This window comes from Micromys minutus (genome assembly GCF_963924665.1).
Source record: "Micromys minutus genome assembly, chromosome: 16".
NCBI lineage: Eukaryota > Metazoa > Chordata > Mammalia > Rodentia > Muridae > Micromys > Micromys minutus.
In genome coordinates, this window is record NC_137985.1 from 17,725,684 (window position 1) to 17,742,614 (window position 16,931).

At 49.7% G+C, this 16,931-nt stretch overlaps 1 protein-coding gene across 3 annotated transcripts; it reads right to left on the minus strand.

Annotated features, from left to right (window-relative positions):
- Positions 1-6,211: 6,211 nt before the first annotated feature.
- Positions 6,212-10,183, minus strand: SPC24 (SPC24 component of NDC80 kinetochore complex; the record flags this gene model as incomplete). 3 transcript variants are annotated; one of them, XM_080930649.1, is made up of 5 exons in its annotated part: positions 6,212-6,350; positions 7,088-7,164; positions 7,257-7,383; positions 7,527-7,652; positions 10,024-10,183. In XM_080930649.1, 5 exons carry the CDS (start codon positions 10,181-10,183, stop codon positions 6,244-6,246), a joined length of 597 nt encoding a protein of 198 aa, XP_080786775.1. In that variant the 3' UTR covers positions 6,212-6,243. The 3 variants fall into 3 exon arrangements, with proteins under 3 accessions (XP_080786775.1, XP_080786776.1, XP_080786777.1); XM_080930650.1 differs by having other exon boundaries at positions 7,257-7,361; positions 7,508-7,652; XM_080930651.1 differs by lacking the exon at positions 7,088-7,164 and having other exon boundaries at positions 7,257-7,361; positions 7,508-7,652.
- Between the last annotated feature and the right edge of the window lie 6,748 nt (positions 10,184-16,931).

Below are 16,931 nucleotides of genomic sequence, written 5' to 3' on the forward strand. Positions count from 1 at the left end.
GTTACATCAGTGAACCTGCCCAAGACTGGCACCCAACAAACCTGCCATTATAAACTTTAATTAGGCTTGAATTGGCTTATTTCATCCAGGAGAAAAACAAGACTAAACTCACCTGCCTCTGCCTTCCAAGTGTTAGTGTTGAAGGTGTCTCTGTCTAGGATAGATGGTGTCTGTCTCACTCATCCACAAGGGGCGATTATTGTGATATTTCCATTATACACATGTCATACCCCACAACTCCCGCTGGCCCTCCCTCTTCCAACCAGCCTTCCTCTACTCTGACATCTAGTTTTTTGTTTGTTTGTTTTAAGATTTATTATACATAAGTACACTGTACCTGTCAGACACACACCAGAAGAGGTTACCAAATCCCATTATAGATGGTTGTGAGCCACCATGTGGTTGCTGGGATTTGAACCCAGGACCCCTGGAAGAACAGTCAGTGCTCTTAACCACTGAGCCATCTCTCCAGCCCTCACATCTAGTTTCCTTTTTTTTTGGTGACCCAATGAGTTCCGTGGTTTCCTAGAGTGTGGGTGAGGTGAGCTCCTTACCTGTGTGAACTCTGTAATTTACAACCATCTGCCTACTGAGTGCTGAGATTATGGGCCACCATGCCTGGCTGAAATGAAATGTTTGAAAGAAAAATTTGAAGAACAAATTGGAACCATGAGCCCACATCCAGAGATAAGCAACTGAAGGCCTGTCCCTAGGATTAAGCCCTGGGAGAAGAGCCCAGAAGCTGGGGAGGGGTGGAGAGGAGTTCCTGGGACTGAGGAGGACGGTGGAGAGCTATGGGAGTCAGAGAGGTTACTGAGGAATTGAGTCAGCACCAGTGTGGTGTGTGTGTTTAAAGATTTATTTATTATATGTAAGTACACTGTAGCTGTCTTCAGACACACCAGAAGAGGGTGTCAGATCCCATTACAGATGGTTGTGAGCCACCATGTGGTTGCTGGGATTTGAACTCAGGACCTCTGGAAGAGCAGTCAGTGCTCTTAACCACTGAGCCATCTCTCCAGCCCTCTCCCCCACCCACCTTGCTATGTTTTATAAAAAGATAGAAAAAAGGGAATGTTTGGTGAAGGTGAGGTATGGTGTAGGGGAAGGAAGTGCTTCTGTGGATCCGTGCTGAGGCATCCCTTCCGGGAGGGACCAGCCACACAATGGTATAGTATAGAATAGAGATTATTCAGGGCTTGGGGAGCAAAGTTGAGAGAAAGCCAGAAAGAGAGACAGACAAGACAGAAGAGTAGACGCCAGCCAAGAGCACGTGGTGAGAGGAGGAGGGGAATGGGGAGAGAGAAGAGGGCAAGAGAGTAAGAGAACAATAGAAGAGAATGAGGAGGGGGCTAGCAGCTCCTTTTATAGTGAGCCAGGCATAACAGGCTGTTGCCAGGTAACTGTGGGGCGGAGCCTAGACTAAATGCCAACACCCGGAATGAGCTGCTGCTGGGAAACAGCTTTAGGAAATCTTGCTGGACCTGATGGAGGAGGAAAAGGACCTCTACCTATCTCCCCCTCCCTCCTGCGCACCCCCCCCCTCCCCGCCAGTCCCACTGTTGAGCCCAATAAGAGAAACTTAGGGAAAGAGTCTGGGAAACGGAACAGCAATGGAGGCGCACTAGACCAGCAACCTGTCCCAGACCCTGGCTCTGCTGTCGTTTTCTGTGTGACTTTGTGCACTTCAGAACTTCAGCTTCGAATCCCACCTGGGACCTCTGCTCAGGCCTGTCATCTCCTCTGCATCCACAGGGTGGCACATCCGTCCTTCCTTCTGCCCTCTGGGGCAAGAGCCAAACCGCCTCTGGGAGAGAAAGCCGAGAAGGGTCTAAAAAGCCTCTAACTGCGCACGGCTGCACTGAGTCATGTTGCTGGCACGTGTGGCAGACAGCATGGCGGAGCTTCCGTGGCCTGGGAGTTAACAGGCTGGAGAGCAGGTGTGGGGCTCCCACGGGGCACAGAAGGTCATGAGTTGACTTTTTCCCAAGTGTGGCTCTGGCTGTCGTAGAACTCGCTCCTTAGACCAGGCTGGCCTTGAACTCGAGGTCTTGAACCCTGCCCCCAGAGTGTGGGATTGAAGTCAAGTACCACCACCCACTGGTGATAGAGTTTCTGATCCTTGGCTTCAGCTTTCTTTGGCCCCTGCAAAGTCAAGCATGCCCACCCATACCTGTAACCCTACCACTGGGGAGGTGGAGGCAGGAAGATCAGGAGTTCGAAGTCATTCTCCCCTACATAGTGAGTTTCAGGCCAAGCTGGGGTTGTTGACTGTCTCAAAAACGAACACTGAGGGCTGGTGTTTAACTCACTGTGCACTTGGGTCAGGGTTCCCTTTATCTGCTTTCTGTTTTCTTTGCCTGCAGTTCTCTGGCTCAGAAGGGCAGTCAATGGGGCTGGAGAGATGGCCCAGTGGTTAGAGCACTGCCTGTTCTTCCAGAGGGCCCGAGTTCAATTCCCAGCAAACACTTGGTGGCTCACAACCATCTATAATGAGATCTGATGCCCACTTCTGGTGTGTCTGAAGACAGCGACAATGTACTGATATAAAATAAATAAATAAATGTTTTTTAAAAATGGCAATCAATGAAAGACCTGGATGTGTACCCCAGTGTGTGCAGTATCTATCTGACCCAAGTAATGGTGGTATTGCTTGTCTCATCTCTGTGGACTCACTCCCCCAGGCTGTCATCCCTTCCAACTAGAGTACTGCAAACCACAGCTGTCTGTGGTGAGCCTGCTTGGAGCCCAAGCCCTCGGGAGGGAGGCAGTGGGAGGGGGTGCTCTCGAAGTCAGCAAACCCCAGCTTCTGCGGATCCACCTCCCTGCTGTGGTTTTCTGAGATTAAGTTCTCCGGAACACCACCCCCAGTGAGCCTGCCTGGGGAAAGTTTCCCTAGACTTCCTGTGTCTTGCTGTCACCCTTACTAAAACTGCTTCCTGCCCTGGAGGAGCTCCCGCCTTGCCCTGACCCTCCCTTTGGCCTGGAGTGTGTGGAAGAAACTTGGGGCTTCATTAGATCAGTCTCTTACTCAGACAAGCAACTGGCAATCTGAGAAATCTTCCCCCCCTACACTGTGGACTGCAGGCCCAGATTGATCAAGGTGCTTTCTGGGATTGCTTGGAGACAACCCTTGGCCTTCTCCTGGCTTAGATACATTATTCTGCCACCATCTTTACCCTCCCACCCTCATCCCCTGTGCTATAGGGACACTTCCCTCCTGAGGCCCTTTAAAGCTCTACCTCCCACAGCATTTCATTCTCCTCAATTCCTGACCACCAGGTGTGATGACCTCTCTCATTCCTAGCAGGAGATTAAATAAGAGTCCCCCCACCCCCACCCAGGGGCTCAGACAGCAACCAGGTGTGAAACCTGACACAAATCTCCAGCCTAGATTTAGTTTCATTTTCCAGATAATGTGCAGCCAGGCAAACTTCAATAGCTCTAGCCACTTAAAAGTATTCGTACTACAGAACCACCAGACAGGACATTGAGCTAGCAGGGGACTGGGCTGGGTTGTGGCTCAGAGGGGCAGTGCCTGTCTAGCATATGTGAAGTCGATCCAGTGCCTCAAAAACAATGGCTCAGAGGGTAGGTAAGGGTGCTTGTCACACAAGCCTAGGGGATCTGAGGTTTTTTTTTTTTTTTTTTTTTGTGGTGAAAAAAAGGTGTATATTTAGAATTAGCCATCTGGACTCAGTTTAGATGATCCCAATCTTGTTGGCAACATCTAGAGCATCATAATCAGGAGCCGGGATCTGAGTTTTATCCCTGAAATCCTTTTTTTTTTTTAAAGTTATTTATTTAATGTATGTGAGTGCACTGTAGCTGTCTTCAGACACACCAGAAGAGGGCGCCAAGATCCCATCACGAATGGTTGTGAGCCACCATGTGGTTGCTGGGATTTGAACTCAGGACCTCTGGAAGAGCAGTCAGCGATCTTAACCTCTGAGCCATCTCTCCCGCTCCCCTGCCCCAGATCTTTCTAAGGGTGAGAAAACTGATCCCACATGCACCGTGGCCTGCACTGACCTCACTCTCACTACACACTGCCTCCTCATGTAGACACAGTAAAAAGGGTCTATTATGAGGTCCCGACACCAAGGTGAGTGAGTCACTTGTAGGTTTCAGTCCCCAAGTGTGGTCAGGACACAGAGTCTTCAAACTTGGCTGCCCTGGCTCCTTCTGCTTACTTCCTAGACCTATGCATCCTTCCTGCTTAATGAGCCTGCCTAGTGGAAACACAGCTAACCCCAGACACAGAGGAAAGCTGGGAGAAGGGGCTGGCCACCTGTCGGGTGCTCTCACCATTGCCCTAACAAACCACCTCATCCTGGTGACAGCTCAGGGGGGCACCTGGCTGTAGGTGCCCCTGCCCACTGCAGTAGAGCACAGGTGAATGGTTCAACCCTTGGACTTCATGTCTTGGGACTTAAGGGAAATGGCCAGGTAGAACTGTCCCTCAGTTTACCTCATCTGTAAACTAAAACTCGGGATTGCTCCTCCTTCTGGCTGGTCTTAAAAATAAGAGTGGCTGGTTCTCTTAGAAAGAGCAAGCCAGGCTGTGTAGGAATTTGGGCAGGAGGCTGTGGGCTGGCCCCAGGATGTCCTGGGCAGCAGCCATCCAGTGCTGGGCAGTGACTCAGAGCCTAGGCATGCAGAGAGCTGGGGGCTCTCCAGGGCACTGGGCCACAGTCCTCACTCACTGGGCCCTGGAGTCAGGCCCTCGTGCTCCTCCCAGTGAAGGGAGCAAGGAGGATGCAGACCCTCCTGCTACCGGAGGGTCAGGGGTTTGAGCAGCCGGGCACTCGCCCTTCCTGTGCAAAGCAAGGTAGTTTCTTTCCACAGGGGCCAGAGCAAAGCCTCATTGTTGGTTCCTGCTCTTCTCCTGGGTTTTTGTTGTTTTATGGGGCTGGAGAGATGGCTCAGTGGTTAGAGCACTGACTGCTCTTCCAGAGGTCCTGAGTTTAATTCCCAGCAACCACATGGTGGCTCACAACCATCTGTAATGGGATCTGATGCCCTCTTCTGGTGTATCTGAGGACAGCTACAGTATACTCATATACATACAATCAATACAAGCACCTTTACCCATGAGCCACCTCATAGTCCTCTAGCTTGGCTATTTGGCAGCCTTGAACTCCATGGTTACTTTCCCCACCAGGCACCAGGCCTGTAGATCAGCATTTACAACCAGAGTTCTCTATCCTGCACCGTCTCACACTGGTATAAAGACAAGTCCATAGCAGTAACTCAGCAGGCAATGTGGACTAATGTTAGTCCAGCAGACATTAGCTGTGTATGACCGTCCCCCAGGGACACTCATCCAAGGCTCAGACACTTCCTGTTGTAAGGACACTACTGGAATCCAGTGAGGTCAGGGATGGTACCCCCAAAAGCTAAGACATCATACAGCTGTCAACTAGGTGACATGGAGTGACCTGGCTCTAGATGTGGCTCAGGAACTGAGCACAAACTGAAAGTCTTCCAGTGATGACCTCATGAGAAGAGGATGGGGAGGGTGGGCTGAGATGGCCGTCAGCCAACTGCTAACAACTGGAGCAGGACCCGAGGTCAAACCTAAAACTCGGGTAAACTGCTGGGCGAGGTGGGGAAAGCAAATCCTTGGAGTTCAAGCCCTGCCTCAAAAACATAAGGTGGGGAGGGCTGGAGGGACGTTGTAGCTGTTAGAACTGGTTGCTCTTGCAGAGTTCCGTTCCCAGTACCCATGTACGCACAACCACATGACTACTCTGGCCTCAGGCACCAAGCATACTCATGCACAGACCCACAGAGTCAACTCCAGCAAGTCGTTACACACACACCACGCTCTACACACATGTAAAAATTGTAATAAGGGGGATGGAGAGACAGCTCAACAATTACGAGCACTGGCTGCTCTTGCAGAGGACCCAGGTTTGATTCCCAGCACCCACATGACAGCTCACAACCACCCATAACTCCAGTTTCAGGGGACCTGACGCCCTCTTCTGACCTCTACTGGAACACATAGCTAACAGACATACATGCAGGCAAAACAGTCATACAGTAAAAATAAAGATGATTTTTTAAATGTAATAAAAAAAAGTTCCAGGCCAGCCTCGGCTCCATGAGACACTCACTGTCTTAAAGAAAGTAGATAAATCAATGAACTCATTTACATATAGACATTTAATTTTAGCGTGTTCTCCTTGGTCCCCTCGACCCAATTCTGTGCAAGGTATGATGAGGTCAAGGCTCTGGCTACCACTCAGTGTCCACCATGCTCCAGAGGTAGTCGCTGATGAACTTCTGTGAAAGCTGCGCACTGTCCAAGTGGATAGGCTGGGCCACAGTGGGGCCGTGGTGGACTGAGGGCAAGATGAAAGGAAAGTATCAGATGACATGTGTGGCTGTTCTCCCATCAGTGGGTTCCAGGGATTGAAATCATTAGGCTCGGTGGCATGTGCCCCTACTCACTGATCCATCTGGCTAGCTCTTTATTTCTTTTTAATTAAAAAGGATATATTTGCTGGATATGATGGGCATATACCTAGTCCCAGCATTTGAGAGACAGAGTGGGAAGTTCACCAAGGATTTGTGGCCTGTCTGGAATACAACATGTAGATACCAGGTCACCCATATTCTGAGCAAAGGTTCTATTACATTTACATCTTCTGACCATGGCCCTCCTAAAAGCTGAAAACTAATGTAGTACACAGACAAACTGTATGTCCTTTACCCATCATCTGCTGAGACACTGTCGGCATTTGGCTGTGGAGAATGACACCCCATGAACCTGATATATGACCTTCTCTTCTTGGGCTCAGATCCCCAGAAGTGCCCTTGCTAGAATCTGTGTTTACTCTTTTCCTTTTTTTCCCCTCCCCTTTTTGTTTTTTGGAGACCAGGTTGCTCTGTGTATCCCTGGCTGTCCCAAAACCTACTCTGCTAGTTGACTAGGCTAGTCTCAACCTCCAGCGAGATCCACCTGCCTCTGCCTTCAGTGCTGGGGTGGGCATGTGCCACCACTGTTTGTAGCATGTGAGGATGTCCCCATTTCCCCAGGTGCTTCCTCCCACCCCAGCATCGCTTTCTCAAAGGATACTGCCCTTGATGGTCCCTGGCTCGCACTCATAATCCCATTCTATTTTACTAATTTGGTGATAGAGCTGAGCCACGTACCTAGAGAACGGGGAAAAGAAGAGAAGAGTTACCACAGAATCAGTGTCAATCACGCCGCAGGCATCGCTCCAGGCCCAGCCCGCAGAACCTACACTGCAGAGGGGATGGTGACGGTGTTGTCCTCATCCACGTCTCTCTCCTGTCGCTTGAGATCTTCCTCCATCTCCCTGAGCTCTTGCAGCTCTGCGGTGATCTGAGTGCAGTCAGTTAAGGCCAAGGCTCAGAGTAAGGACAACCATCTCACCACCAGGCCAGAGCACCAAATGCTCAAGCCTTTTCTTCCTATATGTACTTCAGTATTAGAGACAAAAGCCAAGGCCTGACATGTGCTAGGTAAGGATATCAGAGCCTGGCCTGCAGACAGGCATCCTCCTTGCTGGCCTTCTGGAGCTCGACTTCCAGCTGCTGGAGCTCGGTGCCTCCCTGCTGCGTACACTCCTTCAATTGGAGAAGGCTCTGAGCTACTTCCTCCTCCATAGCCAGAGTCTCTGCAATGGGACAAAAGCAGGTGTCCTTGTTCTGTCTTCTGCCCAGGACTCTGAAGAGGTGGCTCAGGCTACTGCCCAGTTACAGCTCTGCTCCCCATCTGAGTACCTCCCAGTATCTGGGCCTTATTCCTGCTCTGCCAGAACACAGGCAATGCTGAAAATGGCAGTGTATCTATAGCCCATTCCTCGGGAGGTAGAGGCAGAAAGACGCAGAACTCTACTTTGGCTTGGGTTAGAGACCCAGTGCTAAAACCACCACACAAATTAGTAATAGCCGAGACACTAACAAGCCTGCTGAACTGAGGCCCACTTCTAGGACACCTGGAAGGGGGACAGAGGGATGCCCTAAGTTGTCCACTGTGCCCATCCTGTGTGCTGCTGGGGATGGAAGCCAAGAGCTTCTGTGTGCTAGCAGGAGTTTACCCAGTGAGGCAGCACTTGGTATCTTTTGTTTGGGAAGTAGCCTTAGGTAGCTCAGGTTGGCCATGTTTTTGGGGGAGGGGACGTTGAATGATTCCAGGGTCTCACTATGATGTCCAGGTTGGCCACAAACTCCTGGGCTCAAAGAATCCTGTCTTACCCTCCCGAGTTACTCTACAGAAACAGGTCACAATGTATGGCCATTGAATTACTTACGAACCTCCCTCACACATGCTGGCCAAGTACTGTACTACCAACACAAGACCCCCTCAAAAGAACTGTATGGGGCAGAGCCTGGGTGAAGGTGGAAAAAGGTTTCTCTGTAAGCTGCTACTGACCAGAAATTCTATCTCCATCTCCACAGCCCTCAGATCTTCCTTCATTATCACTGCTCCCAAGGCCTCATGTATACTTCTTTACTTTTTACATGGGTCTTGTGTCTGCCATCAGCCTGCTTGCAATTCCTTTCAGTCTCTCACTCCTGACCCTCCCGCTGGTCTCTGACACTGGTTTGACAGGCCCATTCGGTCATGCCTGTTTAATACAGCTCTGGGCATGGAACCCAGGGCTTCATGCATGCCAGTCATGTGTGCCATCAACTGAACCACAGCCACTGCCCATTGCATGCATGTGTGCCTGATGCCCCTGGAGACCAAAATGTGTCATATTTCTGTGAAAATGAAGTTCCATGTGGTTGTGAACTGCCTGGCATGGGTGCTGGGAACCGAACTCAGGTTCTCTGGGAGAGCAGTGATCTCAGCTACTGAGTCTCCAGCTCAAAGCCCATGCTGTATCTCAGCACACTCAGGCACTTGTCCCCTTGGCTGTTTTCTCACTGGTTAACACTTCATTTATCCTGTTCTCGAGGACTGAGGAAGGACCTCCCACCCCTTCTCTGGTCACCACTGTCCAGCTCTCTTGCACGGCTGTTCTTTATAAGGTGAATGTATGAGTGACATTCACCAAGTATCCTGGATAAACTGTGGGTTCCCCTTACTCACTTGCAGTGGGACTTGTGTGCAGCCCTGCATGGCCTGGAGTTTGCTATATAGACCAGAACTGTGTGTACTCTTTACTGCTGAGCCATCTCTTTCTAGCCTTTCACATCATGTCTGTCTAGCTATTTGAGTTCTTCTGTCTGTTCTGGCTGTCCAGGAACTCACTCTGTAGACCAGGCTAGCCTCAAACTCAGAGATCCACCCGTCTCTGCCCTTCCAAGTGCTGGCAGCACAGCTTGTTTTAAAACCCTTACTGTATCCCAGTTCCCTCAACTCCTCCAAGTTTCCCCACTATCTTTGCAGAAAGCCCTCCCCATGTCACCACTCCTAATGACAGAAAGGACTTGTCTCCTCAGCCCATCACTGCAGTATAAATGTTTATCCTGTCTCCTCTCCAGTAGAATGCCAGCCTCCAAGGGCTTCTCTGCAGGGCAGGTCACAGCAGGCTCTGTTCACAATCTATTGGAAGGAACGAACTTAAAAAAAAAAAAAATGGTCCCAACCTTTGACAGTGAAGGACACTGAGATGGAAGATGGCTTACACCTGTAACCACGGCACTGACGAGCTGACAGAGAAGACTCTTTGAATTTCTCAGAGTTACACTTAAGACTGAATCTTTGAACGTTCATAAAGGCTCAGGCCCTGCTAACTCCTATATTTACTTCTAAGTTTGTAATCCGCTGTCATGACAACGGTTTCACGAGTGGAGGAGCCGAGGCTGGGGTGTAAAGGCTCCCCCTCGGAAGACCCTCAAGAGTGGAGAGCAAGGGTGGGGGATGGATCATAACTGACTTCCAAACGGAGATCGTGCAGAATCGCGCATTGTGAGCTCTGACACTTATCAGGACACCTCTGGACGATGGCTATTGTCAGCTGGGGAAACTGAGGCCCAGGAGTGCCAGCTACCACCAAGAAGTCCTCCGAGGCTGGAGAGCCGGGGCCCCGCCCTCACCCCGAAGCTGCTGGTCGGCGCCGTCCTGCATCTCCAGCAGCCGGTCCACCATCTGCTCGTGACGCCCGAGCAGCCGCCGCTGCTGCGCCTCGGCGCGGTTGGCCCCCAGCAGGCTCAGTAGCCCGTAGCTCACCTCCTCCATGTCACGGAAAGCCGCCATGACTGTCTGCGCTGAGTCTGAACCCGCGCAAATTTGTCTCACCGCGGCCTCCGCCCTCTTCCCAGAGCGGCTAATACTCATTGGATCGTTCCTACGTCCGTCTCCCGCAGCACTCAATCAGCGAGCGGACGGAGCGCTTCGGAAGCGGCCATTTTGTGGAAAAACTTATGCGAACTTTTCCTGTCACTCAGGTGTGAGGACCAATCATCGTAGGGAGGGCGTGTCACGAGTGGCCAGTCCGCGTTTGACCCGGTACCGCTGCCAATTCTCCCGCTATGAGGCCGGGAAGAGGCCGCGTCCGAGTCTGTTGCGCATGCGTAGACTAGAAAGTTGCGCGACCCTAGACAAGTTTGCTGCTCAGTCACTGCTTTTAGGGGCGAAGCAGTTTATTTTTGCATGAGTTTTTTTGTTTTTAAGATCGATTGATTGATTGATTTTATATAAGTACATTGTCACTGTCTTCAGACCAGAAGAGGACATCAGATCTCATTACAGATGGTTGTGAGCCACCATGTGGTCGCGTGGATTTGAACTCAGGACCTCTGGAAGAGCAGTCAGTGCTCTTAACCACTGAGCCATCTCCAACCCGATTTTTGTTTTTAAGTTTACTTTAGAAATATATTAAGTACGCATAAAAACGGGATTTATTGTTTTTTTTTTTTTTTTTTTTTTTTTTTTTTTTTTTTTGGAGCTCTTATAAACCAGGCTGGTCTTACACTTAAGAGATCCATCTACCTCTACCTCCAGGTGGCTGGGTTACAGGTTTGTGCCACCGCAATCTATGCCTACATGTATGTATGTGAACCATGTACTTGCCTGATGCCAGCAGAGGTCATAAAAGGGTGTCTGGCCGCTTGAAACTAGTTATGGATGGTTGGGAAGCCATCACCAGGGTGCTAGGAACCAAACCCTGGTCCTCTACAAGAACTGCCAGTGCTCTTTACCACATACATTTCCCAGGCTCCTGCTTCTGTGTTTTTGGAATGTTCCACTAGGGGCCTGGTGTGGAAGTGAGTACTTTAGCACTGGGAAGGCAGAGGCAGGCAGATCTCTGAGTTTGAGGCCAGCCTGGTCTACAAATAAAGCTCCAGGAAAGCCAGGGTTATATAAAGAGACCTTGTCTCAAATTTTTAAAAAATAAACCAATCATGAAGGAAAATCTTTAAGTAGGGGTCAGCATGTAACCCAGCACTCGGGTGGCCAGTCTGGACAAGAGCAGTGAGCCCGGCCCCTGAGGTTAAGCATGGTGGCTTATATCTGGCATCTCAAGACTCTGGAGACTAAGAGGAGCCTCCAGTTCAGAGTGAGTTCCAGACCAGCCTGAAGTACAAAGTGAGCCCTGTCTCCTTAAATACCCACACCCAGACAGACTCAGGCACTGACTCCCACAATCTGTCCTCTGACCTGCATACGCTTCCGGTGGCACCCTCCCACCCCACACTAATTATAAAGAGGATTTTTGAAAATATGAAGCCATCAAATAGACAAAGACAAGAGAGAACGAGAACTGGGGAGTGATGGTGGAGGAGCAGGCCGGAAGGGGATCTGACTGGACGTGAGCTAACTGCCTGTCACCACCTGGCAGCTGTGGCTCCCTCAGGCCAACCCCCCTTCTTTGGGCCTAAATCAGTAAATTGCATAACAGTGAGCGCAACTTTAAAAGAAAGGGAGCCCAGACCTTGGGGTCAAAGACAAGTGCTTGCTTAGCACACCAGTGGCCAGAGTAAGGCACTGACTGGGGGTGGGGACCCAGAGTTCAGTGTCTGGCGCCAGTGACCTTGGCAGGTTCCTACCAGATCGTTCTAAACCCTGGGGCTAAAGATAGCCTGTTCTTATCAGCAGGGGAGGGTCAGGAGATAACTACCCGGAATGAGCAAGAGAACCCTGCAGACATAAGTGACCCTAGCCCAAAGTGCCGCCCCCCCCCCCCCCCATTGAAGAGCAAACAAAGGGTGTGTCACCTCACAGCCCTGGCCAGAGCTCCTGTCCAGAAAGAGGCACACACCTGAGAAGACCTGGAAAGATTCCTGGGGACACAGAAGGGCTGCCAGCCGCTGAAACTGCAGTGTTGAGGCAGAACCGGAGACAGTGCAAGGTGCCTTCACAGAAACAGAAACAGGGCTGAGGGATGGAGAACAGGAGAGCACTGGCCTAGCACGCAGGGAGCACGGGGCTCAGTCCCTGAAGCGGAGTGCGCATGGGGCTAGGCAGGTAGAGGTATCAGATTCTCGAGATCAGCCTCAGCTAGGAGCTGAGCAGAAGACAACCTGAGCTATAGGAGATCCTGTCTCAAAGCAGATGTGGGGTGGTTCAGAGAGAGGTCAATCCCTAGCACTGCTTGATTTGGGAGTCATGGCACAGACAGATCTGCAATCCCAACACTCGGGAGGTAGATGCAGGAGCATAAAGACTTAGTTCAAGGTCATCCTTGGCTAAAAAAAAGTAAATTCTGAGTTAGCCTGGGCTACACAAGACCCAATCTCAAAACACAGACAACGGAATGAAAGGCCAACTACCTTGGTACACCTTTATTAATCTCAGTTAGGAAGCAAAGGCAGGTAGATCTCTGTTCAAGGTTAGCTTGGTTTTCATTGGGAGTTTGAAGCCAGGCAGGATTAGATAGGGAGACTCTTGTCTGAAAACCAAACCAAACCCAAACTAATAAATCAACAAACAACAAACAGAACAAAAAGTGGGGAGATGGTTCAGTGGTTAAGAGCACTTTTTTTTCAATCAGGAAGTCTAGGGTTCAAATCCCAGCTCTCTTGTTGGGTGAGTCACAGACACTTGTAACTCCAGCTCAAGGGATCCCACGCCCTCTTCTAGCCTCCAAGGAGACCTGCAGATGCGTGTGCACACACAGAGAAAACCTTAAAGGGACAATAGCAATGGCACAAGGACTAAGGAGATGGCTCAGTGGATAAAATGTACGGTGTGCAAGCAAGAGGAACCAAGTTCAAGTCTCCAGCCGCATATCAAATCCAGGCAGAGTACACGTTATACATGCCTCTAATCCCAGCTCTTGTGGGATGAAGGTGAGAAACCAGACCAATGCCATTTTGGGTTCAGACTCCATCTTAGAGAACCTGACCTAAGTTGAACTTGAGTTAACTAACAAGCCTGCACCTCCAAGCCAGGTTACTCCCTAATGTCTGCACCTCCAAGTTACTCCCTGACACCTACCAATCAGGAAAAAAGCAGAAGTAAAGTTTATGGTTTGCCTCCCAGCACCAGCCAATTATTTCAAAGGGCAACAAATAGCATAGTAGCTCCCCTCAATCAGATGTGTGCCAGGCTAGAAACCCCCTGACTTGTTTGCTTGCTTCTATAAATGCTTGCTTGAAACTAGGCTTGGGCTTTACCCTCCTGTTCTGCTGTGTCAAGATTGGTGGTGAGCCCACGATTGAATAAAAAGATCCCGAGTGAGAATGCATCAGAGTCGGCTCCTTGGTGGTCTTTGGGGGTTTATGAGGGCCCAACAAAGGCAGGAGGATACCTGTGAGTCTGAGGCTAGCCTGAGCCCCAGGGCAGCCAGGATTACACAGAGAGACTCTGTCTTAACAAACAAACAAACGACCAGGCCAAAAACACAGACCTGTACCCCAAGTGCCATGGGATGGGGGACAGGCAGCTTGCTCATTGAGTTTTTACAGAAACAGCAAGCTTCCTGCTTAGTAGGAGACTGTGCCTCAAGACAGAAGGCAGAGAGGTGTTAAATAACAATAATGCCTCTGCAAACACCTGTGCCAATCTGAGGTGACACAGACACACAAACACATACACACACATACACAGAGACACAAACAGGTGCGCACACACAACTGAATTCACTTGAGGTCCTCAGATGCCGAGGCTTCAGTGGTTGGACCTGGGAGATGGGGTTAGTGTTCAGTGGGGACAGGTTTGATTTTGCAAGCTCAGTAATTTTGGAGATGGTTACACAACACAGAGACCAAGCTAAATACCATTGAACTAGGTACTTGGAAATGGTGCAGGTGACAGAATTGGGCCTCAGGGCAGAACCATATCTAGCTTGCTCGAGGCCCTGTGTGCAGCTCCCTCTCAGCATCTAAAGAAAAAAAATGAAATGGTCAATTTAATGAATGTGAATTTTATCCAATTATATATACATATGGATTTTTAAAATTTCATAAAAATTATATGGGCTAGAAAGACGGCTCAGTGATTAAAAGCACTTGTTTTTATGAAGACCTGACACCCACCGGAGTTGGCATCTTACAACTGTCTGTAATTCCCATTCCAGGGGATCTGATGCCCTCTTCTGGCCTCCAGGGATACCAGGCATGCACGCGGTGCACACACACACGAAAAGACAAAGCATTTATACACATAAGTACTTAAAAGTCTATGTACATGGGCATTTTGTCTGGATTTATGTTTGTGCAACATACGCCTGCCTGGTACCCAGGAAGTCAGAAGGCACTGGTAGCTGGAGTTACAGACACTTGCAAGCTACCATGGGGGTGCTGGGAACTGAACCCAGGGGGTATTCTGGAAGAGCAGCCAGTTTGTTTGTTTTAAAGGGAGTCGTGGAGCTGGTGAGATGGCACAGTGGGAAAAGGCACTAACCACCAAGGTTGATGACCTGACTTCAGTCTCCAGGGACCCAGCGATGACTCCTGGAGGTTGTTTTCTGACTGCCACACCACATCGAGACATACAGCCACACAAAAACAAACAGATAGGGCTGGAGAGGTGGCTCAATGGTTCAGAGCACTGGCTGCTCTTCCAGAGGTCCTGAGTTCAATTTCCAGCAACCACATGGTGGCTCACAACCATCTGTAATGGGATCTGATGCCCACTTCTGGTGTGTCTGAAGATAGCTACAGTGTACTTCATATACATAAAATAAATCTTTAAAACAGATAATTTCAGGAGGGCTGGGATGTGGCTCGGTTGACAGAGTGCTTGCCTAGCTCATCAAATCCTGGGGTCCAACCTCAGCACCACTTTAACTGGATGAGGGTGAGGCTGGAGAGGAGGCTCAGTGGCTAAGAGCCTTGGTCGTTCAAGAGGACCTGGGTTCAATTTTCAGCTCACAGATGTCTGTTAATTCCAGTTCCAGGGAGATCAGATGTCCTCTCCTATTTCCAAGCACATATGTGTTGCCACACACATGCACACAGACAAAATACACACAAAGAAACTAAATAAATCTAAAAGCTCTTAACAGACTGGTGCTACAGACCTGAAGTCCCATCGCTCCAGGATGGGAGCAGTTCAAGGTCATCCTGGACTACAGGGTAAATAATAGGGCTCTGGCGAGGAGTCACTGTGCAAGCACAAGGACCTGAGTTCAAATCTCGAGTACCAGTGAGGGAGCCAGGCATGGTGGTGCCAACGCCTGTGTGTAGCAGTCACTCCAGCATAATATAGAGTGTCAATATAGAGGAAAAACTCTCACTGGATCTTGCTGGCTGCTGGCCTAGCTCCAAGGTTCAGTGAGAGATCATAACCCAAGGGAATAAGGTGATCAAGCAAGACCCATGCCTTCTTCTGTGAGTACCTAAAATAGATTCACACACACACACAAAATCAGAAATTAAAACATCCAGAGTAGTGGTCCACACCTTTGGTCCTAGCAGGCAGAGGCAGGAGGATCTCTTCGAGTTTAAGGACTAGCGTGAGTTCCAGGACAGCCAGGGTTAGATAGAAAAACTCTGTTTTGAAAAACAAAATGAAACAAAAATAAATCAAAAACCAAAAACAATAATCAGCATGAACCAGGGATCTTCACCTGGTGGTGCAGGCTTGCCAGTAATCCCTATGCTTGAGGCTGAGGCAGGAGGATCACCAGTTCCACGACAGCCTGGACTACATGAAACCCTGTTTAGAGTATCTAAATTAAAGAATCAATAGGGTGGGGCTGGAGAGATGGCTCAGTGGTTAAGACCATGTAACATGCTGCTTTTTTGGAGGGCCTGAGTCCTGTTTCCAGAATCTGCTGTTTGGAGGCTAGACTGGGGTTTGGGGGAAGCTTCCTGCCAGATGCATGACACTGTTCCCTTGTGCAGGCAATTTCTGCACAAGAGCTTCAGGCTGAGGCCGGTACTGAGCTAGCAGTGCTTGTCTGGACTAAGGCCCCGGCTTCCACCCTGAGGGAAGAAAACCTTGTGTGAAGGGGCAGGCCTATCATCCCAGCAGGAGGGTCAGGAGTTCAAGGTCATCCTTAGCTTTTCAGTGAGTATGGGGCAATGTGCCTTACAAGAGACCTTGTCTCAAAAACACAAATACCACCTTCACAATAGTAATGCAAGGCCTTCGTGGAAAGTGTTATGAACTTCAGATTCTTTTTTTCCCCAAATCTTGGAGTGTTTTTACAGAAATACATATAATTTGTTTACATTTCCGTTGTTTGTTCTGTTTTTGTTTTTCTTTGAGACACGGTCCCCTGCAGGCCAGGCTTGCCTGGTACTCAGGAGGTAGCTGAGAGTAGGCAGGAACTGTCTACATGTCCACTCCATGTCTCTACTCCTTCCCAGGTCCTCCTCACTCCTCTCCCTCCCCCCGTGGACCCCCTTTATACCAGAAGAAAAAAAAAACATAAACATGAGCAGGGGTGCGGCTCAGGGGCTCAGCACTTGCCTGGTGTGTGTGATCCCCGGGGATACAACACAAAGTGTGGAGCCTCACAAGTGCAACACACTGGGTCACATCGCCAACATCAAATATACTAGATGGGACGAGAAGGCAGAAGGATCAGAAGTTCAAGGCTAACTCCCCCAAA